Consider the following 26144-nt stretch of genomic DNA (forward strand, 5'->3'; position numbering starts at 1 on the left):
ACAACACAGCCTGAATATGAATAAATCTGAGCTATAACCTGCACGCCAAACTGGGAAAGCTGAATTATGTACCAATGTGAATTATTTAGGTACATCATCAGATATCTGTTCTCCTAACAAGAGGGCCAACAAGCTAAAGATTCAGACGATAAGAGCGTTCTTGCTTGTTTTACAGCTGTAAATAATCCTGACTCAAGGTCCACCTACAGAAAGCTCCAGAAAAACACTTAAGTGGACCTTGAGCTAACAATTTTCATTAATCATTTTAGTCTTGTACTAATCATAACATCCTAAAGTCAGAAAATTATGATGAACAGTTTTTTTCTTGAAGAGAGTACAACATACAACAAACAACAACAAACAACATAAATACACTCCATCCTATGTAGTGGACTTAAATATATAAAACAAGACAAAACTCTGTAAACTGACCATGGCAAAATAAATAAGTACAGTACAGGTCTTTGTCCATGCACACAGTGAATTAAGGTACTAAACACAAAACATGCACCTTCCTACAGAGACTGATCCACATCTAGCACCCTCCAAAAAGGTTAAATATTTGCCCCATTTTCTAATGTATACATCCCGTCTACCAAACAGTTTATATGACATCTTTTCAAATGCTGCCACTCTTGTTATTTCAGCGGCCCATTCCTGGACTGAAGGCACCCCCCACAGTTTTCCATCGTCTGAGGAGAATCCAGAAAATGTTATTTAAAGTTATAATGATTAGGATTTTCCTAGAAAATTAAAATCTATTTATCTATTCTGTTGTTTTGCTTTGCACGGGACGTTTTCAGGAGGGCCGCTGGTGTAGTTCCCTGAGCCAATCACAGCTTACAGGTGAGTGTGGGAGTGGTTCGAATTCGCAACTGAGCCCCATTCAGACCGGCGAACATGGCGAACGAGCGGTGCAGAGTTGGCCTTCTTTCTGTTGGACAGGTAGGTGCCTCAAACCGGTTAGGACAAGTTAAAGCTCAGCTCAAAGCCCAACCTCTTTTCATTGGCCTTTGAAAATACTCAAAGCCAATGAAGAAGTTTTGAAATGGTTAATGAGTATTTTGTATTTATGGGTGTATTTACGTGTGTGTATGCATGTGAAATTGTATACTGTGGTGTATTATATTCATAATCTGTTGTATCTCTTGCACTGTTTTATCTGCCACTGTTCTGTAAAGCACTTTGGTCAGCTTACGTTGTTTTAAATGTGCTATATAAATAAATTTGACTTGACTAAACGGCGGTTAGCATGCTAGCGCAACGGTAATCGGCGATTAGCATGCTAGCGCAAAGCTAGCCGTGATGCTGTCAGTGTTAGCTCGGCGGGGTGGGCGTGTTGTCGCACGAGAGAGTGAGAGTGAGCCTCTGGTGACGAAGAGCCCAGGAGGAGGGCCCAGTTTGAATGTGTTGTTGACAAAATGCAAGGAAAAATCCTACTTATAATGCTCTTTTGAGATTATTAGAAATGTCAATTTTTTTACGGACAGAGATGCCATAAAGAAAGAACATAAGCATCTTAGATTCAAGACAGTTGAACTTCCTGAAATCCACTTTTTCCCTTCACATTACAGTTGCTCCTGAACAGTTTAAGATGCTCCCAAGAATAAACTGCCAAGTTTGTTAATGTGCATACTTACATGAGACCCACAATACACATCTTTAATGCTGCTTTATTTAAAGGAATAAAGGGTCAGTAATCATGTTTAAAAACAAGCAAATGTAATCAAAATTTGTCATAAAAATTGAAAAGGATGTGCACATTTAAGTGACATAATACAAAAGGAATGCATTGAATACCTGCACACTGCGACTAATGATTGAAAATACAACTTGTAGCATTCAAGACATTTTACTGGGCATCAAATTAATAAAATTTCCACCTTAGTAACTGTATTATAATAAATATAGTATGTTTTGGTTATTTAATTGACTTTAATACACTTTTTTCTGTTGATTATTAAGCTTAACAATAAACTAAGTTGTGCATCTTTCAGTAAGAATAAGTATTCAGTACCTTGCAAAACAAAGTTTAAGCATTCGATGCAATAATTATTTATTATAATTTACTGCAGTTTCTTTATTAAAATATTTATATGTGTACAATTTAAGTTGCTATGTCAGGCCCCCTTTTTCAAAGTAATTTAAGGTCTGAACTGTCATTGATTTATGAGGGACAGTTTTGAGTGTAACATCTGGGAACATTTGGCGGTGGGAGTACACTGTCTTGCTGTATTGTTGCTGAAAAAAAATCAGAGAAAATGTAGTCAATTTATTGCCTTAAAACGCCCAGAGGGATTGTGGGTAATAGGCCACAGGCTGCATGGTGTCCAAGCTCAACCTCTGACTCTTTAACATAAATTTAACACTTTATTTTCACTGTATTTATTGGTGAACTTGGTTTTGAAAGTGTCTGCAGGAGGATCATAAATGGTTTTCTTAAAAGTAGCTGCTGAAATAAATATATTTTGACTGCATGAAAAGAGTGTTACAGTAAATGAGCGTACTTACACACAGCTGTAAACAGAGAAACCAGGCCAAGCTGCTAACATCACATCTGAATGTGTGTGTGAAGTGAGACAGCCTGTGTGTACGTTTGAGAGGGCGTGAGACAGGGTGTGTGTGGCTCTATCATCACCGTATCCTCTCTCCAGCACAGACAGGTGATTAATAAACATTAAACAATCCCTCCTCTCTCAAACACACCGGAATCTGACGGGAAGAGCAGCATATGTTTGCCTGGAGGCACGAGGAGAGATGGAGAGCGGCCCCGCTGAGTGTCAGATAGAGGGAGAGAATAAGGGAGAGGGGGGGTGAGGAGGAGGAGGGGGAGGGTGAGGGGGGGTTGACACAGGAGGGTAATGAGATAGGAGGAGAGAAAGGGACATACGGCAGGTAGAGATGAGTGATGTTTGAGAGTGTTGGAGCAGGCGACACGTGTATGTGTGCGGTCCCTGGAAAGCAGCGATTGTGTTGAGTATCTCGTCCTGGTTAAATAAAGTGAAGGACGGTGCAGCGGAGGTGAGGGGGGGGGGTCTTTGGAAGAGATGCAGAACAGATGGGCCGAGCGGGGAACAGAGGTGTGTGGTTGTGTTGGGGCGCTGGGGGTCGCACCACTGCCGCGGTTCTCCGAGGTACAGTGTTTTCTGTTCAGGGCTGCGGCTGTAAGGGTCCTGTCTCCCTGGGCCCCTGAGTGCATAAGGGGCCATGTTTGGGGTGCACACGGAAAACATGTGTCCTAAGATTGACACGTGTAAGGGCGCTAATTTGGGCTCCTGTGTTGCCCTGCTACAGTTGCTACATTCTATTAAGCTAGGCTAAACTAGCGCTAGACAAGAGCTAAAACAATTACTCAATTTATCGTTTAATAAATTGACACATTTTTTATTAAACAATATACATTTTAGCTCAATACCTGAAGTCATTTATCAAGCAACACGAGTCTACACTCGTGCTAGCAGCTCTCTGCTTTATCCCCTGTGTTCAGGCTTTGAGCTTCAAGCTAACATGCTAATGTTTAGCATGGCTGTGTCCAAAATCCCTTACTACTCACTATACAGTTTGTTATAAAGTGAGTTAGCCCTTTTGTAGCACCTTTAGTGAAAATAATTACACCCTATAGTGGACTCATGGTATGCTGTAGTATAGAGAGACAGACGGTCTCTAGCACTGCACTGTTTACCATCATCTATGTGTGTAGAAAACAAAACAGTAATGACATAAGAGTAGGGTCAAAAGTGTTTTTAATTTTTTTTTTTTTTCTATATAGTCCTCTATGTAGAGTTACCTTCATAATGAGTCGGCAGTAGTGGATAATTCAATGATTTCAGACACGGTCCACGTTTATCAACTTGTTAGCATGCTAAAGAGTGTTAGCATGCTAACAGCTAAACACAAATTACAGCTGAGACTTATGGGAAATGGGGAATGTCATTAGTTTTACAGATCTTTGGTCATGAATAAAAAGTAAATTAACCTTAAACTGGTGTGAGAGCCAGATTAAATGTGCGGTTTAAGCACTGCTCATGGTGGATTCATGTTGGGTCTCTCTCTAAATAATATTAAAAAAACGAGTACGGTCTAGACCTGCTCTTTTTGTAAAGTGTCTCGAGATTTGGTGCTACACAATTATTATTTGATTAAAATTTGATGAGTTCATCCAGAGGGGAGTTTTTATTTTGTAGCAAATTTAATGGCAATCCATCCGGTTGTTGTTGTAGAGGCATATCTCTCTAAACCTCTCCTTCAGCAGAACAAGTCAAAGAATTATCAAATTTATTGTCCATCCTCTGGAAACCATGTTGTTAAATTTTGTCCCGTTAATCAAGAAAATTATGAGAACTTTCAGGGGATCAATTGGTTACATTGTAACCTTGGTTCTCTGAGTGAAGAGACTATCTCGTCAGCTTCCCGTACATATGGAATATGTAATGGAGTGGGGAGATAGTCTCAATACAAGAGAGAACATCAGGTCGGTAGGAGTAAGCCCCTAGGGACCAGAGAAATAACAGTTAATCTAATCGTGGTTGATATATTTTAGTCTGGGCCAAAGTGGTGGACAGACTAACATTGCCATCCCTTGGCAGCAGTTACAGAACATTTACTGCTTTTTAGCTTCTTACTTCTGTACAAAAAAGTGTTAATGGTCTCCATTGAAACCAATTCAAATATTAGTTTTAAGACACCGTCACTTTTGGGTTTTGAGAAGCTGTAACATTTGATAGGCCGAGCATTTAATGGAAGATACATTAAAACTTTCCCAGATCGATCAATAAAGTGTTAGTTTCAGCCCACGATGTGACTTTCCTGTTCATGTCACAATAGCCTCTGCCTATAGGGATCAATAAAAAGTGATAGTTTTGCTCCAAAGGAAAAGAAAGCGAAAACAATAATGGCACAATAAAAGCCCGCTATCAGCCGTGAATGTAAAAGTAAGCTGTAGTGGGCAGTGTCATTTAAAGCAACCTGAAGGTGCCATTACTTTTATTGTCTTGATATCCTGGTGTAAAACATAAAAACACACTTGAAACTCGACCCGTCGGTTCTTAATTGTTTAATAATATATTACATTTATGCCGTAATACAATAATAATAACAACAGTAATAACATTAATAATAAACATACACAGAAAGTACAAAATGATTTGTGTTTTTTTCTTAAGTTACCAACACGCAGCACTTCAAAATAAAAGAAAACAAATCTCCTGTAGCTGCCTTTGACTCCTCCTTTACCCCAATGCAAGAGAACTCAATTTCCCATGACCACCACTTTAGGAGAACTACAAATGGAAGCTGTGCTCGTCCAATCAGGTGGAGTTAAAAGTCTCCCAAAAGTTCCAAAGGAGCAAAGAGCAGGTTTGTTGTCTCGGATATGGCTTACGACAAATTCCAGATGAGTTCAGTCCAAAAAAATGTGTGTATGTGAGTGTGACTGATGAACGCAGGGGTTTCTAAAACACAGATTAAGGTGACATGTTCACCAGAATTTAAGAAAACAAAGGTAGGAGCGGTGGATAAATAAAAGTATACAGCCATATGTAGGAACCCATCCTGAAGAAATGTTTTGTAGACGCCATCATGACACAAACCAGCTACTGAGAAGAGAGGTCCATGCGTCATGTCGAGTGAGGTGGACACACATTACAGTACAGATATCATCATAAACCCCGCCTCCTTGACCAGAGGGGCCGCAAGGGGTTCTGGGAGGTAAAAGTTTTTATCCTGAAAGATTCAGAGGGGCTCCAGTCAGTCTTTCCCCCTCCTTTCTCTTCCTTTCCGCTTCTCGTTCCTTTAACACATCACGTCCGTCCTCCGTCTATTTGCGGTGCTTCATCTCCTTCTCGTGGTGGCTCTTCCCTCCACCCTCGCCTTTGTCCAGCATTTTGATCGCCTCCATCAGGTAGCTCTGGAAGGCGGAGAGGGCAGCGCAGATGGCGGGGGTGCCGAAGCCGTGCGTGAGCAGGCTGAAGTGGGTGAGGCTGCCCTGGACGCCGGGTTCCAAGCAGGGGGTGGGTCGACTGCCGCCCAGAGGAGAGCGGTCCTGGGACATGAGGTCCACAAACTCCTTGCAGATCTCCCTGAGAGGACAAAGGATGATGCATTCGTTTGTTATTATAGCTTAGATTATTAACTAGATTCAGTGTTGTGTAGTGTATTCAGTGTATAACAATTGAAGCACCAGAAGACAATGTATCCTGACTCTAACGCCTAAGAATTGTTAAAGCTCCAAGAACCCTGGATCCTACACTTCCCATGAGGCAGCTTGATCTTAGATCCTGCCTATAGCATGCCCCTCACAGGCTTTCTGTTATCAACTTCTCCAGGCCAATCAAGGGATGAATCTTCTCCAACCTCCTCCTGAAACAATGGACTGCTTCTTTAAAAGACACAGTAAATGTCTATTACTGTGCAGAGATGTGGAGGGAGCACTCACTTGGTGGCGAGCAGCATGCTGCGCCGTGTTGGGAGCTGGTCCGGCTCGCTCTGCCTGCACAGATACTCAGCTGTGGCTCTGGCTGGAAACTCTGTCTCACACACGTAACCGAAGTCCCGCGCCAGATGGACGGCCTCACCTGCAGGAGGAGGAGGAGGAGGAGGAAGAGAGAGAGAGTCTATTGAAACTGTACAAAAAGGAAGAGTCTGTTGGCTTCAGTTTAGATTCAAATCATCATCCGTATAAACGCTTTTTAACGACACAATCGACTTCTGTGCCTGCTCGGGTCGGGCCGGGTCACGAGACAAACTCTGCAGACGTTTTTCTCACTTTCACCACTCAAACAGTTCACTGCTCTTTGGCTCTGTGAGGCAGACGCAGCGCTGGCTTTACAAACGACACCCTGCGCTTGTGTGTGGCCCCGCACGCATGCAGCCACCCGTGCTCTGACTGTTTATTCATGTGTGCTCATGCGAAGATATTTCTATGTGAATATGTGTCTGTTTCTGTCAGCATATATGCAGGTCACTGTGTGTGTGTGTGTGTGTGTGTGTGTGTGTGTGTGTTTTTCCTACCCTCCACCAGAGATGTTAGCAGAGTGACGTTGGCGGCCTTGCGTCGCCCGGCGGGCAGGTTGAGGCCAATCTTCTCCAGACGCTCTCTCAGACAGCGGCCACCATTCTTTGACTTCGCCCTGAGGGGGGACAGAGAGACAGAGAGAGCAGTTTTAGGAGATGCTCCTTCTGTGTGTGTGTGTGTGTGTGTGTGTGTGTCCCAGTCCTGTGTCTGTTTGTCTTTATGAGATTTGTCATGCTGTGTGCGTTCAGAGTTTGTGTGCGTTAATGTAAGTGAATGTGAAGCTGAAATCTCCGCTCAGTATGTTCCCCGTCATCGCGGATAGTGTCTTGAATTTTTGGTGTTTTCTTGCAGTTGTTGCTCGGCTTTCCCCGCCTGCTTTGATCCTTTCCTTTATTCTTAAATATCTAAGTTAAAGAACATTTTCAACAGTTTACTGTACAGAAATATTTTAAGGTATATTTATATAATAAGCAGCAGCGGCAGAAGAAATATTCGCACACTTTAGTTGGTTTAGGTAGTGCTAATTTTATCGACTTTCTGTGCTTTTATTTGTTTAGTTCATATAAATTAATTGTACTTTTCTTAAGTAACTGTAAACTGTAGCTGTTACATACTTGTAGTGGAGTAAAAGTAGTAGTAGACGTGGGGAAGCTTAATTTAATAACCTCAAACTGACAGACAGTGATGTGTTATTATCAGCGGAGTAGCTCCGTCTCTCCGCTGAGCAGGGTTTATAATACTTACTACCCTTCAGATCTTTTAATGATGTCCTTTTAAAGTATTTCAGCCCTGCAACCCAAATCATAAACTTGTTCTCTCTTTGCCCCGAGGCTGTGGTTCATTAAAACACGTTGCTCCTCTTGTGATTTAGTCCCATGACCCATTTTGGGTCCTCAGCTGAGGCCTCGTCGTTAAAGTTAAAGCGCTTTATTCTGAAAAGCTTCGGGAAAATAGAGGACATGGCTGACGTCGAAGGATGTTTACACCAAGAGCCGCTGTCATGTGGTTTTACTACACAAAAATACGACTGCAATCCATTCTCATGAATCCAATACAAGGAGGAAGTCTGTGCTCGTGTTTGAAGGTGTAATGTGTGCTCAGTTTATCTTAAATTACTGTTAAACTAGGATGTTTACCAAGAACAAAAATGTGCTTAAGATGTTCTCGCTCATGTTTGATTTTTTTCTTCCTCGTTTTCAGGCCAATCTCAACAATATTTCTTATCTTCGGCGAGTTTTGAGCTGTATAGGAATTTTTGTAAACAATCAAGATGGCCGCCGCTGATGTGGAATGTTCTGAATCTGCTAAAGCGGCACTGTACGGTGGTTGACATTAAGAAAAACCATGCCTGGCCAGATGTCTGTGTATTAAGTTGAACTAGTAGCCCATTAGTGTCTTGAAGCCGAGCAGCTCACATCACTTGTTTCACTGCTCCGATTGGTTGTGGATTCCAGAAGCATTTTGATTATGCTCCTTGGAAAAGCTCCTGGTCAGTAAGATCAGATCTGACTCTGTAAAAGGGCCTTGTCGGAGATCTTTGCACTCCTTCAAGTCTACTTTTGGGTTTGTTAGATGGTAAAATAAAAGCAGCCCCATTAGAGCTATTTGAACTTGAATTCCCAACATCTATTTTCAGCCGGTTACCAAGGAGGACAAGAGAACTTCCTTCCCGGCTAAATAAAATAACCAACGGCAGTTTTTATCTGAAATGAAAGGAAAAGTTCGCCCCTGGAAAAAGCCGCTGTCAGCCAAAGCTGCTGTTCTCTGTGATCGATAGAATATTTGAAATTGGCGCCATAGCTGTGGAGAAAGTTGTACAAACCGCTCGTGGTTTCACCCAGTCTACATTCCTACAACACCCAACGTGCATTGTGCCCCTCCCTCTGTAAGGAACGGCCCAGCGAGAGACGCTGGAGTGAAATACTACCGTTTCGCTGCAGGCAACGGCTCAGAGCGGTACAGAATCTGAAATACGAAGGAATATACCGCTGGATCGTCTAAAAAATCTTCAGGTCTGCAGTCTACATTTCAAGCCTGACGATTTTGAACGAGACATGACATCAGAGGCGGGCGTCCTAGATTGAGGAAGTGTAGTTTAGCGAGCTCCCTGGCCTCCACCAGATGACGCATTTTATGTAGTCTGGCGGAGGATTTCCAGGGCCCATTTGAGAAGCGGATAGCGTCCTCCAAAGGCACAGAGCCAAATTGCATTTTTTTCTACCATAAATGCATTAGCTCCCCATAATAGCATGATAGGACTGAGGTTGAAAATCAGCAGGTGATTTAAGGTGTGTTTATCTCTTTGACTGCAGGCCAGGCTTGAATCCCATAAAAAGAACTCTAAAGCTACACCACATCCTCCTCTCACCTGCGGAGGACTCCACCCAGCAGAGAGGCGTTGAGGCACTCAGGCGGGGAGAGGCGCCGCTGCACCTCCCCGACCGTCACCTTGTACTTGGAGGTGGAGCTGAGCAGCGAGAGGCGACCGGGGACCGAACAGAAGACCTCAGCCGGGTTGGACACGGCTCCCATCCCGAGGCCCTCCTTACCGAGGGACAAGGCCGACAGGGACGACCCGTTCAGCTTGGATGGGATGGGAACTGTAGGGCAGAAATGAATGGAGAAAAAGAAAGTAAGTAAACAAAGTTTGATGAGACAAAATGTCAAAAGAAAGCAACACAATCAGGATGCAAGGTGGTGAAAAGAGATGAAATATGAATAAAACTCATCAATCTAAACGTATGTCGTCCTCAGTGACAGCCTTGTTGTGTGAATGAGTGTGTGACAGCACTCCTCCTCCCCCTGATTAATCTATTCAGTGTAATGTTCTCCCCCCCGCGTCGACAGCTCTAATTCTGGAGCGCTGCTTGTTGATTCTGTTGTTTAAACTGCAGGTGGTTACATTTAAGCTACGCATTCTCAAATAGCTTCAGTTCACACCTCCAGGAGCTCGATTCACACTCTCTTTTCTGCACTGCGGTAAACTTTTCAGACTCGGATCAGCTCTTGCCTTGTTTTGGAGGAGGAAAAGGAGCATCAAAGTCGATCGTGTGAAGTCAATTTAGGGGTTCAAATTTGGGTTTAGGAATCTTCCTGGTTTGTTAGTTGTCTTTTCTCTATTATTTTTATTTCTGATTAATCTGTTGATGTTTGGTCTTTAAGATCCCTAAAAAACGTGGATCAGTGTTTCCAAAAGACTGAAAATACCTCCTTTAAATGTCTTTACGTCTTTTTAAATGTTTCGGTGGTTACCCAAAGAAATGCCTTTTATTTTTAGAACTAAAAATATTCACATTTAAGAAGCTGAAATCAGATAATGTAGACTTTTTAACAGTTTAATCGATAACCAAAACAGTTTGGGACTTACTTCTTATAATAATTTCTGTTGGCATTGACACCAATGTATATTTGACCTTTCGCTCCCTCTATGCTCATGGTTCTCAACTGGTGGGTCGGGACCCAAAAGTGGGCTGTGGAGCTGTTTCTAGCAGGTCGGGGGTGTGTGCTTGTTCTGACAAAAGGTCTGTGCTGCGCTTTTATTGTGAAGGACACGGGTTTCATGCATATGACATGCACGCTATGGTAGTATTCACACTCCATGTATCCTCTGATTGGGTAATCCCAGCTGCAGCTACATTCTTGAAGCTTAATGAGCCCGACAGAAGTTGCACTTATGTTGGAACTGAACTCTTAACGCACATAAGCTGGATAATTGTGCAATAATTCAACTGTGCAGTATGTTGACATAATACTGTTCATTTGTAACTTTTAGGTATATAACTTTTCTCTTATTTTATTGTGTATATATATAATGCACATATTTGACATTTTTCTTAATTATATTAGATTATATATTTGTCAATGCTTCTCTGTGTCAGAGCAACGAACGCCCAAATTTCCCCGCGGGGATTAATAAAGTATTTCTGATTCTGATAAACACGGCTAATTGAATGAATTGTAGATTAGATATTTTCCTCATACTGCTACCTGCTGCTCCTTTTGTTGACTATTACACTGTTGTGTTTTGTGATGTCGACATACTGTGATGTTTCCATCTCAGGTCAAATTTGCCTAATTTCTATGAAACAAATTTGAGTGTTTGAGGAAGTTCAGACACTTTCGTTGCGATTTGTCGTTAAGGAGATGGTGGTGTGTCCTGAGGTGAGACCAGCTGAGAACCACGGCCCATCGGTGTAGTTGAAATAAGCTTAAATACTAAAGCCAGTAAATCTACAGTTGTGTGGGCGGAAATCCTCCAAACTGAGAGGGCTGAAAGGAATCACCCTCTTTGAGTGTGTGTGTTAATCTACACTTATGAGGAGTTATTTTTTGGGGGTTTATAGTCGTGCAAATTTACCTTCTGTCATGGTTTTAACCCGTGTTGTAAATTTCTGCTCTCCAAAAACAATGGAGGTGAATGGGAATTTTGTTTGTGGTGTCACAACACAATGTCTGTTTAGAAACACGTCACAAACCTCTCTGAGAACAGTTGGATCTACTTTTGGCTTCGCGCTGATTAAAAAAACTGTTGACTTGGTTTTCCAGAACTTATTGGGACACTGTGTTTTTTGCTGTTGTATATTATTCATGTGATTTGGCAATGCTGTGAGCACCACAGAACAAAAACACCACTCACCTCCATTGTATTTGCTGTGGAGGCAGGCGACTGGAGGTTAAAAGGAGAGAAGAAATATGCATGAGAAACAATGCAAGTCAACAGCAGTGACAGAACAGGACCGAGAACAGACGTGCAGTAAAAATACTCCCAAAAATACGGACTACTTCTTTCGGGAGAATCAGCCCAGTTTAATTTCAAGAACATGCAACATGTGTTTCCTCTCTCTCTGCTGTCTCTCTGTGTTTTCCTTTTTCTCTCTACTGTTTTTCAAGAATTCTCATCTGTATATTAGTTCACTGGGACCCCGGCTCCCCCCTCACACTCTGTGGGCGACTGGCTGTCTCTTTACGACTCCACGGATCCCCCAAACTGAAACAAATCCCCTCACTCAGGAGCGGCGTGATGAGGCAGCCGGCGAGGCCAGCAGAGTCTCTCTCTCCTTTGTCATCCCTCTGCCCCTCCCTCTCTTCCTCTCCTTCTCTTATCATCTTCCTCGACTCCTTCTCCTGCCTCCCTCTCTTTATCCCCCCCCCCTGCCCATCCTTGTCTCTCTCTCTCTCCCCCCTCCCCTCTATATTCTGTCTTGTTCTCCCTGTTGGATTTTCTTATTCATGAGGGCTTTAGGTTCGCTCTGCTATCAGCTGTAAGTGCTCGCCGGGGAGAGTCTCGCTGCGGTAATGGATCAATTCTGAGCGTTTGGCAAACAAGTGGAATCGCTGTCACTTTATCAAATGACTGCTGGTCTGCAGCAGGCGGTTTGAAGCGAGCTGAGAGCTTACAGTCGAGTGTCCTCCTCCTTTTTCGGGGCCTGATTTGGAGAATTACATCCTTGTTTTTGTGAGAACTTAACGGCACAAAGGAGTTAAGAACAGTGAGGAGTTTAAATCACTAAAATTGGTTAATCAATTGGTCTTTTTTGGTCTATATAATGCCAATAAACTGTAAATGTAATGACCAAAATAACTTAAGATGTTCAGACCAGTGAGGCTTTGTTTGACACAATTATTTGGATTAAGAAGGCAGCGATATATAGAAATGTGGGGTTAAGTTTAAATTTTAAATTTACTCATTTTAAATGAGTGCATTTAATTAAACCGAAAAGCAAAATATTTATATATTTTTTTATGATTTTCTGTATTTTTTTTCAAGGAAAAAATACGAATAGCCATTCTCCAAAATATAAGTCCTCCCCTATGTAAAAGTGTCAAACTGTCAGAAGAGTTACATTCAATTTTCAGTCTTTTATACCAACATTTTTATAATTTTCTTTCATTTTTAAGAAGAAAAACTTATAAGTCAAAATAACATTTTCTGAAATACAAAGCCTCCCCTATGTAAAAGCTCTAATCCATCAGTACATTATGATTTAAAAGGATTTCTCTAAAAGAGAAAGTGTGTGCAGAAGTCCATTCACTTTTCAGTCGTTTTTCGACCACAGCAGGTGTCATTTTCCACTCGTTTCCAGCATACCTTCACTTTTATTTCTCGTAGCTCTACGCCCCGAAACAGGCCTCTATCAGTTTTGTTTTTTTGCCTGAGTGAGGTTTCTTCACATCAGTATCGCACTCCACCAGCAACAAATCCAACTTGAACTTCCTAATCGTGCCCCAGTGTCTCCCGCACACTCCGAGTCGGTAATATTAGAGTGATCGTACTCTGCAAAATTTCCCCACAACTCCTCTTTTATCACGTTCCCCTCCCTTTTCTTCTCTGCCCCACTTCTCTCTCCTCTTCTTCACTCTAATCCACCCCCCCCTCTCACTCACACACACACACACACACACACACACACACACACACACACACACACACACACACACTCTCATATGACCATGAACAGTTCATTAAGAATGTGTGCCTTTGGGGTGAAGTCTGCAGCTGAGTATTAGAGGACTTCTTGACTTCAAATGAAATAGCAAAACAGAATTATTTATAGTGTGTGTGTGTGTGTGTGTGTGTGTGTGTGAGGCAGTGAGAGAGAGAGAGAGAGAGAGAGAGAGAGAGAGAGGGAGACTGGTGTTGGAGGGCCCCTAAACACAAAACCCCCTTCAGCATGTATAGCACAATTATATAGGTGCACACTTAGACACAAATGCACAAGTACACACTCAATCTTTCTCCTCTCTCTCTCTCTCCGTCTCACACACACACACACACCTGTGCGCACACACACACACACACACACACAGAGCTCTCCCACCTCTTACCTTTTTTAATGACAGAGTGGTCGAGGATGCCCAAGGCTGATCCTTCCTCCATTCCCTGTGTCAGACAGACAGACAGTCACTATCATTTATCCACCGGCCTCACACACACACACACACACACTTTTACACACTCTTATATACACAGACAGACACACACAGCTTTTCGCTCTCAGGCCAAAGCAAGATGGAAGGTCCAGCGTTAGCTTTCCCCTCACAGCACATAAAAACACTCTCTGTGTACAAGTGAGGAATAAAATGTCTTCTTGATTTAGTTTCTTTGCACAAAATGGAAAACAGACGTTAAATGATGAAAGTTATTACAGATAATTTAACATGTTCAACTGTTTATTTCTGCACAAATCTAATCAAATCTGTTGCTCTTATTTTTTCAACACGTTTCTTTGTGCAAAAATATAAAGCAGGTGATAAATGAAGGATGATTTCATGGATTATTTCCCTTTAATTTCGTATTTCACACATTAAATTAAAGGATTTTAATGTTTTAAATTTGTAGACTCATATAAATGTGTATTTTAATGTTATAAACAAGCTTCCTGTGGTGAAAATATTGTGTTTATAAATATACTTTTTAAGACAAGTTGCAACAAAATTTTCTTATACACTAAAATTAAATTAAATTCTGAATTGAAAAACAGTGTTTGAAGTCACTGATTCAAATAACAAAAGAGCGGTTTATTTCTATTTCTGCACAGATACGAACGTATTCATTTCCATTTTTTAAAAATAAAAAACTGCTGGTATTTCTTTCACTGCAGGCGTTTTTATAAAAACCTGACATGTAAAAAGAAAAAAAGAAAAGAGAACCAGCCACAGTTTCTCTCCGATTCACAGAATAAATTAAACCTTTACGTTTTATTTGATCTTTTCATTCACTGTGCGTAAAATAGTCTCGCAGGGCGATCCTCGGATGTCTCCTTTGTGCTGGATTTATAAGAGGCTTCAAACGCGGAGGATATAATCCATTAATCAAATAAAGGTCCTTGTCATGTGGGAGCGTTTAGCAGCAACATGCGCGCGCTGACTCCTCGCCTCGCGCTCCTCTCAAACGTTTCTTTTCTATTAATGACCGTAAACATCAATTGGTCTCGGTGTGTTTTTTTTAAAACTGCGAAGGAGGCAACAAACAGCGTCTGCAGCTGCACCTGCTGCAGGGAGCGGACTGCTCAATAAGGCACGCAAACTATTCTTCTCACACAATATGAGAAAAGTGCAGAAGGCGAGAGGCTGCGGAGCGAGCGGAGACACTTTGTCTGCGCGCGAGACAACACAGCAGGACTGTGGCGAAGAATAAGACGGACAAATGGCTTTTTTTTGTTTGTTTTTACAACTTAAATCACAAGAGTATTTAACGTTTTCATGCTGTCTATAAAACATGAAAACATTTTGTATGCCTTTACTTTCAGTCATTTAGCTCAACTATGGTTAAAACGACACATCATGCTAAAATGAAACGAACGTGTTCAATAGGACATCACAATTCACACTTAACAATACTGATATTAATTATTAAATATATTCTATTTATTAATTTATGGACGAATTTTAACGATAAAAAAAACTATTTCCGGTTCGAAAATTCCTATTTCAGACCTTGCATCTCAATTTAACAGCAATGGGATGATTTATTATATACAGCTTTTTAAAAGGCCCATTTATTATAGTGTCGAGAAGGAAACGCACAACTGTATTATTTCCAGTTTTGATATGAGACGCTAAAACAGCTTCTGTAAAATATTCAGATTAAATAAGCGAGAAGTCTGCAGGAAGTTTAGAAAGAAAGAAAGCCAATCAAAATTAATGCAAATTATTATTAAAATGTGGTCGTTTTTAATTAAAAGTGTTTACTTAAAAATCTATTTAATTCATGTGGAACATGAAGTCATGAATTTTGTCTTTTGAAGGAGAAGAGGAGATGTAAGATATTTTGCCTTCAGGCCTTGTTGCCAACATTCACGTATTTTTTAATATAGGAGACATTTTTGCACTTAATATTAATGATGATCTGTAAATATAATTATATCCAATCATTGGAATAGTGACGAATTATAGAACTAAAGCGGCCCAGAAGAAATTTTGTTCATGTTTGTGCACACTGATTTGTATTGAGTGACTTTTACGCACAGTCTTCTCAGTGCGCAGCGTAAGAACGCCAACGCAACCAGAGCTTAACAAATAAACAAACTCACCTGAAGATCCTCCAGGCCGTGATGTCCCAGGTGCATCCCGAGAGGACCGTCCCCGAGCGCGGCAGCACCTTCCCCGAGACCGTGCAGCAGCCGAGGGACAGCTGGGTACTCCCGCCGGGGGTCGAGGCTCAGAGCCCGGTGCGACTGTGAAAGAAGCCCCCCCTCCTCGGAGCGCGACCTCTGCGAGTGCCATGCCGCCTGCTGATGCTGATGGATGGAGTTGATGGAGGGGTAGGGGTCTGACAGGTGGGAATAGGCTGAGTCCTGACTCTGGGAGTATGGCAGGGAGGACTGGGGGTAAGGGGGAGGGAAGTACGGAGGCTGGAAGTCAGAGGCCGGAGTGTGGCAGAGCGGGGGAGCCGTGGAGTAGGCGGCCTGGTTCAGGGAGGAGAGCTGGGAGAGGCGCCCACTCGGCGAAGAGCCGCTTAGTCCGTCTGCACGGTCCTGAGGAAAATTAAAAAGTTTGCTTCATATTTAATAGCCCCAAAAATGAAAAACAGCAACATTTAAACAAAACTCAGATAGATTCCAAAAGTTTTCACCTCAAGAAAAATGTCTTATTTCTAAAAAATGAAGCGTAAATCTTAGCTGTATTCTCCTACAGACAGAGTCACAAAAAACACAAACTAACGATGAATAAACATGGTTTTAATCTGACATATAACAACATTAAACCATGAATAAATATATCTCCATTTTTATGAGATGGTTGGAAATAGCAGCTTGGCTTGAAGTGATGCGCACTGGCAGAAGACGCCCTTGGCATCGCTGCTGAACAGTGTCAGAAAGGTCACGGCCACCAAGAAGCTGCACAAAGGGACAGGTATAACGCGCAGCAACAACACGCTGCAGCTGCTGGAGGAGGAGGAGGAGGAGGAGGCGAGGGGTGCATTTGTAAATAAACTGTCACAGTGTCAACAAAACCGCAAGTGAAAATTAAAGAATAAAAGCTTCATTCAGGCTGACAACAAGGCGCTGAAAATTTGATTTGGATTTTACAAGTTTAACCCCTCATGTCAGGGAGATGCCATGTACTCCACTAGCCTACATTTCTGCCCACACACATCCTGGTGAAATTGGATTTTTGCAAAAGCTGGGTCACCCAAATCAATGCTGTTGTGCTGGAACAATGTCCATTATGTGCCAGCCAGAGAGGTTAAAAGCACACATGAATAATCTGTCATACATCCACCTCTCTGCGCCTGTTTGCGCTCATTATTTCCCTCCAACAAAGTTTATACTCCGAGCTGTAAAACGCCGTAACACTCCTCCGTCTTTTCTCCCGGCATGTCACAGTGTGTGGACTGAGTGGACACTTCACTGTCAGCCGGTCTCACGCGCTGTGACACTGCACAGACAAAGAGCATCTCTGCGGACAGATGCGCGGCGCCGCAGCTCTAAACTCGGTGTCAGAACGGCTCATTTTGGAGGAATGGGCACTTGACATTCTAATGGAGAGCAGAAAACAAGGAATATTTCTGCGGGAATGTGTTTAATCATCAGCCAAAAAAGCACCGAGGATGATTCTACTCTGGAAGCCGACAATTTAAGTCTAAAAATGCAACGAATTTAACCTAAAAATGAGCTGTTTTTAAGTGATTATAGCACACTTTGCGCACGTTCTTTCAAGTGTAGTTCACTGACACTGCAAAAAAAATCACTTCTTTTTGCGTAAGTAATTAACAAATATCCGGAATACAAAAACTAAGTAAAAAGAACTCTATCAAACTCACCATAGCCGAATAGGTGTGGATTAACATCTGGACCTCTCTGAATGCTCCCAAATTTGAAAACTCAACCGCACGCGCAGGCTTCCAACGTCTGACAGATGTCACCAAATGCTCCGAGATGTAATCCAGGCTGTTTTTACCGCTCCATGAAACTCAAACGTGTTATTTACTTTCCTTTATCTCTCTGTTTGACGGAGCTCTTTTTTTTTACGCACAGATGAAAAGCTGCTGCCAGATATATACACACACACACACGCGCGCACAACATACACAGAGTCCTCCAGTCTCTCCATGAGCGCAGTACTTATAGGTCTGTGCGCGCGCCCGGCAGAATGAGTAGGGGAGGGGTCGACAGGGTCCACTTCTCTTAAAGAGATATATTCATTCAATTACAGAGAGTTAACTCAGACGCTCTGGGAGGACTTTGACATTTATTGTTCGGTTCGTTTGTAAAATGGCACAGAACTGTTTTCTGGATTTTACGCACAAACTGAGACTTTTAAAATCTATTTTTTTCCCAACAAAAAAATATATTTAAACATGAAACTCTCATATTTTTAACCTCAAAGTCACTCGCACGGATATCCAGGTCCTTAAAGACATACTTCATATATCGCGAGTTTCTACAAACATTCACTGAATCGTCTAAGCGTAAAATAATCGACAAGTGCATTTTCTGGATGCAGCTTCTCTTAAAAAAAAACAAGCCAACAGGCCCTCTATAAGCAGCATTTTACACAAAAAAGATGGACTTCTATAAAGCTGCCAAAAGAAAAGAAACACACCAATATAACAGATTAAAACTCTGGTGTTTCTTTTACCTGCAAACCGTCAGTCTTGCTTCGGGATTTCCAGAGCATGGTGGTGCTGGTGGCTCTCGGTCTGGGTGTCAGGCTGCAGCTGAGGGGGTTAATGTGACGCGCTGGATGGATGGAGAGGAGACGGGCTGAAGGTACAGAGAGGAGTGAGTTAGTTTGAGAGACGATGCAGGAGTTTGTATGGATGGGTGCTGCTGGGGAGGGGGGTGGGGGGTAAAGAAGAGGGCGGGAGGTGACAGGAGTCGCGGATGGGGTGGCTGAAAAGTTTTCACGGTTGGTGCTTGGACTGGAGGTGTGAATATGAAGAATGGCTGTCCGATATTAGACAGATAGTTACAAAAACGTTATTTTCTACCTTTGTATTTTAAAATAAATCATTAGAATATTCCAACAGAGAAAATAACACATGTATCCAAATATAATCATAGATTTAATACTTTATTGAGATAAGTGTCTCACCTTTCTACAACTTCCGGTTACTCTTCAACGAAAGCACTTTATTAATATCTGAAAAAAGTACCACTGTGGCCAATCTCCATTTGTCTTTAGTTCCTTAATCATTTACTTTCTGTAACATTTCATGGTAGAAAATGAAAGTTATAAACTAAGGCGATAAAACAAGGAAAAGTCTCTATAAAATCCTGCTTGCATCTCCCTCCACAAAATGTATAAACATAAAGAAACAGAGTTATCAAAAACTTCAAGGCACTTTAGAGCCAAACAAGTCTCAGTGCGCCATCTTGTGGCGCTTCATGAAAAAGGACTCTTAGAAACAGTTACTCACCTTTAGAGAAGCCGGCAGTCACATCCTGGTTTGAGATTGTAACAGCTGTATTATTATATTTCTATAAAAGTTGGTAAAAATACAGTTTAAGAATTGTTACACAAGACTTGGACTTAAATAAGTCAGTTGTTGTCCATGAAGCCTGATAACTGGGCTTTAGTTACTTGAGATTTAAAAACATTAAAATCCAAAAGTTTGGCCTGATATATTCTAAGAAAAATAAGATGACAGGCTAGAAGCATAATTTGTAGACATACATGTGTCAGCTATGACAAACCACTCATTCTAATGCTCAGGAAAACACTAATATGTTGACGCTATAAGCTGCTTATAAAGACTTGTAACATTAAGTACAGGGCTGCATTTCTTATATTGTTAAATTCTTAATTGCAAGACCGCATGTTGATACAGATGTCAGATTCCCTTCAAGATTATTTCCCATCCTACTGTCGAGCAGCGGAGCAGAAGCAGAGGCAGCTTTTTGCTACAGCTCCTCTTGTGTGTGCGATGTTTGTTTCTGGAAAACAATGAAAAAAACAAGAGAGCCCAAGGTTGTTGGCATTGTTCACATGGTTGAATGTTACTTTTTGGACGAGCTAAACCAGTGGTTCTCAACTCGTGGGTCGTGGCAAAAAGTCAATGCTGCGCTTTTATTTTGAAGGACGTGGGTTTCCTCTGGCCTGCATGCAATAGTAGCATAGTTAAGTCAAACCTCATGTATCCACTGATTGGGTAATGCCAGCTACAGTTACTTTCTTGAGACTTGATGAGCCCGACAGTAGTTGCATTTATGTTGCAGTTTTCAGCATATTTCTGTGGAGGGAGTGTTTTCCTCTTATGCACTGCTACCATTTTGGTTGACTATTACACTGTTGTGTTTTGTGAAGCTGACATACTGATGTTATGTTGGGTCTTAAGTGGTTGAATAAAATCTGTTTGCGATTTGTCACTAAGAAGGTGGTGGTGGGTCCTGAGGCAAGACCAGATGAAAACCACTGAGCTAAACAAACCTCAGACACGTAACATGTTTTGTTTCATCAGATTGCAACAACATGAGATAAAGACTGACTTAAAGCGGCTTGGACAAACTTTTATGACCACCTTACACCAAAAGGTCGAGATGACGGGGGCGCAGCACAACTCTATAAAAGTCAGTGACATTGCTTAAAGTGTAGAGACGGCATAAAAAGCAGCTTTGCTTAAGGTGGAAATAATAATAAGTCGGTGGTTAAAAAGTAAATGTCATCAAAGCTATAGGAAAAAAGAAGAAACATAACAGTCGAGGTTCTGGTTGTTTTTTCTACCAAAATAGCTCTTTATTAAAGGCATTAACATTTCACATTTGACATGTAAGGAGCAGCTTGAGTCTCTTCAGAGCTCAGCTGTATTAACATTATATTACACTTAAAAAATATACATATTCATAATTTAATGTTTTCGACACAAGCTAATTTTCAAATCAGGGGGCTTTCTTCTTTTACCTACAAGAAGGTCTGTAACAGCTGGTCACACGTGATCTGTGTCTGATGGGTACAAAGTAATAAACACAAGTTTGGCTTCAGTACAGCCTTCCTTTTTTTACTTTATTTTTAACTCTGCAAATTTAAAATACTTCATTAAAGAGCTCATTGTTGGTTTCACTTCCCTCCTACTGACTTCTTCAGGTTCTTCATGGAGCTCAAAGCTCCTTTACCGTTTCTCATTACGTCTCCAATCTCCCGTTTGCACACCGGACACTGGTCTGCCATGGCGCACAGAGCCTCCTCTAGCGCCCCCTGTGTGTGCTGGTCAGGTAGAGCGCTGCACTGACCCAGCATGGTGAGTGTGTGTTTGAGCCAACCTTCCTCTCTGACCAGGGTGGCGATCCAGGGCTGAGCGCGGATGCAGCCTCCCAGAGCCTGCAGGCCGAGCCTCCAGAGCTCCGCCACCTCGTCCCAGCTCTCCTCCCAGCTCAGGCTCACCTTAACCGGACCGGAGCTGGAGCCAGAGTCCAGGGCACCGCGGAGGAAGCGGAGAGCTGAGGAGAAGAAGCGCCTCTGGCTGGCTTCAGCTGAGCCTGGAGGATAAAAAATGTGTGCGTTAGTAACATGTCTGAATTGACGCTACCAAAAAGAGGTGCTCAGAAATGATAACCAGCCGCCATGTATGATTGTCCGTTAATTTCCTGCCTTGCATTAAAAGGCTGATGAGAGGCTGAAAGAGTGAACAGACTGACTGAGGTAACATAAAGTAGAGTTTTAAGAGTAACAGGAATGATTAAAACAGGTGTTGTGTGTTTTGTATGGCAGCATTTTTTGCCAAATTTACCGCTCACATGATTACAAAGCAGTTACAGAAGAAACACACAAGGGTAACTAATTCCATCAGTGATGGTTGTTTTCCATCTCGGGTTGTGTCCTCACTCCCCTTTTTTGCTGAACATGATATGTAGCAAGAGACCTGTCTAGATGCAGTGTTCTGTTTCAGGGTCCTGGTATTGTGAGTTTTGGCTGACTGTTACAGAACTTACAGTTTTTACAGTTATTGGTAACACTTGTTATTATCCTACTATGGCTTGTGCTGCAAAAAGGCAGATTTACAAGCACTGGAACTTGAAACATTCAATAGAAAAATACAAAATAAGCACTTAAAATAGATTGTATGTTTGCTGTATTGCATTGTAGAATAACTGAAAGAAGGTAACTGGTACCAAGTGTCTCATTCTCACCTGAAGGAGCTGATTTGAGTCTGCCGATCATTAGTCCCAATGTGCAGTAATTGGCTGCCAGGACCAGCAGGCGGGGCTTATGCACCAAAACAGGAAGTGCTTCGCTCAGGAGGGCCTCCAGCTTTCTGAAGCATGGGTCCTTCCTACACAACAAACAGATAAAGTTTAAGTCCATTCAGCAATAACAGAGAATTGCTGAACACGAATGAAACATGTTTGGTAATCACTTAAAAACAAGAATATGCAGGTTTGACATTTCACTAAAACCTACCTGACTCTCTCTGGCTCAGTGACGGCGAAGTTAAGGAGGGCGGAGCAGGCGGTCTCCATGCTAGGATTGCTTGCTGTCGCCGCCCCACTTTTCCCCTTCAGGGAAGTCCAGCACTGTGACAGGAAGTCCACCAGCAGGGCCGGGGTGTCGAGGGTGAGCAGCACCTTCCTGGGACCTTCTTCTGCTGACAGGTGGCACAGAGCAGGGAGGAGATACCTGGGGAACGGGAGGAGGATGCAAGAGAAGAAGGGAAAATACAATCAGAGGATTGCAGAATAAACTATTAAGTATTTTATTCCCTCTGGTGTTTAACCGTATTTCTACCTCAGAGCTTCTTTGCCCGTCCACGCCTCTCTTTCCCCTCTGACCGTCATCTCCGACATCCAGTCAGAGAGGCCCTGCTCTGGGGTTTCACCCTGCAAGTGGCTCCGGGAGTAGCCGATCAAGAAAGGCAACAGTCCAGTCACTTCTTCCTTCAGACAGGAAGTCTCCTCGGCCAGCCACGAGCAAAGAGAACGGAACGTGGCGAAAATAAAAGGGTCGCCATATCGACTTGGATCAACCTACGAGAACAAGAAGACACATGGAAGGAATGAGGAGTGTTTCAGAAGGAGAATCCGTGTTGAACAAATTACTATTATTACAGAACTTAAATAAACAGAAGCTTTATTCTCTCACCTGCTGCAGGTGGTACATTAACGCAGAGAAGGCTTCCTCCAGCACGCCTAGGACCTGCCTGCTCTGCTGCAGACTGAGTGAAGAGGTGGAGCGCGTAGGAGGAGGCGTAGGGGTCTCAGACACTCCTTGACAGCAGGCTTGCTCTATGGCAGCCTCCATGATCCTGTAACAGCCTGGGAAGAAGAAGGAGAAGAAGAAGAAGAAGAAGAAGGAGACTCGGTCTAAGTAATGAAGGATGGTAATTATGTGTAAATCTTACCAACATGGTTGCACTACATTTTTTATCATGTGTTGCATGAATTGGTCAACAAGAAACACAGGACAAGGCAGTGGTTTCCACTTTCTTAAATCAGACTTCTACCTGTGAGTGTGTGCTGCAGCTCTGGACTCAGGTCGCTACCAGGCGGTTCCTCCAAACCCATCCTGACTTCCACACAGGCCCGGTTCACCAGCAGGCAGCAGAACTTTGGTGGTCCCACCAGCTCCCACCCATACAAATCCAGCAGACAAGCACTGAGGACCAGGATCGGCCCGATCTGTCTTGGCGTCAACTTAGCCTGCATCATGGGCCTCAGTACCTCCCATACACGGGCCACGACTTCCTTCATGTCTTCACTCTCTATTTCCACTCCTGCTGGCGGGAGAAATTTAACCAACTGGGCACACATGTCCAGCCTGTTCTGGTCTTTGGCTTGGGAGAAGTCTTTGGAGAGCCTGACTAGCAGAGAGAGGAGTTCTGCAGGGTGTTTACTCCAAGCTTTGTCTTTGGTTTTACCTGAGAGGAGGCAACCAAGCAAGGCCAGCCCCTTCTCACGGCTGAAAGTCTGGTTTTGTTCCACTGCCTGGCACAGAGCAGGGATGCCCCCCCTGCTCAGCAGCTGGTCTGGACCTCTGGGTAAGGCACACACAGCTGTTAGGATCTGGTAGCAGTCAGCAGCCATGGCCTCATCGAGCTTGGAGGAGGGGGAGTTTCCTTGGGATATTGATTCTCCATTTGCTTCACTGCTGTCATCACCCTTTTGCTTGCTGTTCTTGCCCTCATCTGCTGATTTATCCAAATTAGCAGGATTACTTTCCGTGTCTGCAGTCTTTGCTGATTTGACATTACAGTCTGGACTAGGCCCCATCTCTCCATCTTGGTTCTGTTCCTGGGCTTCCTGTTTCTGCTGGTTCACAGGACTGTTTGCTAAAATACCCAGCAGGAGAGGGACGGTGGTGAGGAGCTGGGGATGGGAAGCCATGTCTGGATCTGTGCTCAGTGCAGCCAGCAAAGCCGTGCCCAGTGAAAGGAGTTCGTTCGGGGGTATGCCAGAAGTCTCACTCCCTCTAACCGCCGTCACCAAAAGCCGAGCTGGAAGGTTCAGGCCCACTGCCTCAAAGATACGCCTCAATGTGGGTTTGTTTAGTTGGCTTGCTGGGCACAAGCGAGTTATCTGAAGACGGGGACAAGAGACAACACAGACCTGTCAGTGCAGAGGTCTGAACAAGCAACCCATCAATGCTTTGTCTCTATGTATGCAGTTGTCTGTTGTTACATCTAGATACAATTGAAATGAAAAAAAACTGTCCAATAAAGAACCTCTGCTATGAATCCTAGTTTTGTTAAAGTTATATTTTTATGTTCTTTTTACAAGGTGTGTCTCTTAATATATATATTAATTGGCTACAATAAATTAAGAGGTGTTTGTTATATTTTGTCCAGTATCGGTGGAAATAGTGTGTACTGTGCACTCGTTTCAGGGTAATATTACACATAGAGAATCACTTACCAGCAGAAGAGCAGCCAATGTGTGACTGTCATTTTTAGCATGTTTGAGCGTATGAAGACACCTCTCCAATACCTCAGTCTGGGAATCAGTCAAACCACCTCCTGCATCCATCTCTGAGCCGCCTCCACCTCCGCCTCCACCTTCTCCTCCTCCCTGCTCCTCTTTTACAGGAGACTGGCTGCTCAGGACAGTTGCAGCGTTAACCTCGGCACTGTCAGCCATTGTAACCTGCGTAACTATTCAACCAAGAGAGGAATAAATTGTAAGCAAAAAATGAATTAAAAATTAAACTGACAACCATGCTATCAGCCCCAGACCGTTGAAAGCAACAACGGTGGCCTAATTTAATGTTTTTCGATTTGTTTGCAGAGTATTTTCAAGTAACAGTTGCCAATGATAATTAATTTAAAATCTGAATTCGTTAACGTTCGTAAAATAACTTACTTTGTTGACAGCCCTCTCGCGCGCTTCCACAGCTCGTGAGTACTTTCCGGAAGTGAATCATCACCATAACGCTGCAAGTAACCAATGAAAACGGGCCGACAATGTCAAACAACCAATTGCGAGAGGGATAGTTGAAAGGCGGAGACGCCATTTTGGTCCATCTTGTAAACGTAGGATAAGCGAAGCTGCGTTTTTTTCGAGGTCATGCAATATTTTTTTCTTTGTATTTAATTTCTAGCATCAATTGTACAAATTAAAAGATGAAATTGCAACAGGTTAATTGTAAATGCTGAACTAAATCGGTTCGCTGTTGATATTTGCTCGGCAGGTGGCGCTTGGCGGAAGTAGTCGGATTAATTGTAACCGTTTTCAATATAATTGAAGATGGAATACAGGCGAAACTAGGATCTGAGCACGAGTCTGTATAATATTACCTGTGGCTAATTTAAATTTGATAGTTTTTACTAGACAGAACTACTGTGAATTACAATATATATATATAATATGTGCCTATAACGACCAAAGAACGTTCAAACTGTTGTGTCAGTAGGTGCTTTATTTTGAAAATCCAGTGACCGGAAGCATTATTTATCACTCTGCTTGGCTTGACATTGGTGGCACAGGCATATCAGCTGTACAAGCGAGAGGAATACTGACCTAATTAACTGTACAGGGGACAACAATAACGACGACACAACACACCGCAGCGACCGGCCGAAGAAACCCGTTGCCATTTTATTATAACTGCAAGTCTTTCTACTTGTTTCTATCTTTAGTTTTGTCGTGACAAATGCAATTAAAACGCTAAGGATGAATCCGTGTCCCTGCACGGTGTGTAGTGAAAGCGAGTGCCAGCAGCTGTTAGCCTCAAGGTGCCTCAAACTGGGGTGATCCCGGAT

At 42.7% G+C, this 26144-nt stretch overlaps 2 protein-coding genes across 5 annotated transcripts; both read right to left on the minus strand.

Annotated features, from left to right (window-relative positions):
* Nucleotides 1-5133: 5133 nt before the first annotated feature.
* Nucleotides 5134-18661, minus strand: tfap2e (transcription factor AP-2 epsilon). Of its 4 annotated transcripts, none has more exons than XM_069681417.1 (8): nt 18596-18661; nt 16045-16488; nt 13838-13892; nt 11649-11678; nt 9381-9612; nt 7009-7127; nt 6434-6572; nt 5134-6077 (listed from the first exon to the last, which is right to left on the minus strand). In XM_069681417.1, exons 1-8 carry the CDS (start codon nt 18632-18634, stop codon nt 5816-5818), a joined length of 1320 nt encoding a protein of 439 aa, XP_069537518.1. In that variant the 5' UTR covers nt 18635-18661; the 3' UTR covers nt 5134-5815. The 4 variants fall into 4 exon arrangements, with proteins under 4 accessions (XP_069537518.1, XP_069537519.1, XP_069537520.1 ...); XM_069681418.1 differs by lacking the exon at nt 18596-18661 and adding an exon at nt 17778-18034; XM_069681419.1 differs by lacking the exon at nt 11649-11678.
* A 2022-nt stretch (nt 18662-20683) lies between these two features.
* Nucleotides 20684-25282, minus strand: ncdn (neurochondrin). The gene is made up of 8 exons (XM_069681701.1): nt 25246-25282; nt 24802-25037; nt 23394-24465; nt 23033-23205; nt 22679-22917; nt 22355-22570; nt 22084-22226; nt 20684-21432 (listed from the first exon to the last, which is right to left on the minus strand). The coding sequence occupies exons 2-8, from the start codon at nt 25021-25023 to the stop codon at nt 21014-21016; spliced, it is 2484 nt and encodes an 827-aa protein (XP_069537802.1). The 5' UTR covers nt 25024-25037; nt 25246-25282; the 3' UTR covers nt 20684-21013.
* Nucleotides 25283-26144: the final 862 nt, after the last annotated feature.

This window comes from Semicossyphus pulcher, unplaced genomic scaffold (genome assembly GCF_022749685.1).
Source record: "Semicossyphus pulcher isolate SPU_LCO1_2020_fin unplaced genomic scaffold, fSemPul1.0.p SCAF_5, whole genome shotgun sequence".
Lineage (NCBI taxonomy): Eukaryota > Metazoa > Chordata > Actinopteri > Labriformes > Labridae > Semicossyphus > Semicossyphus pulcher.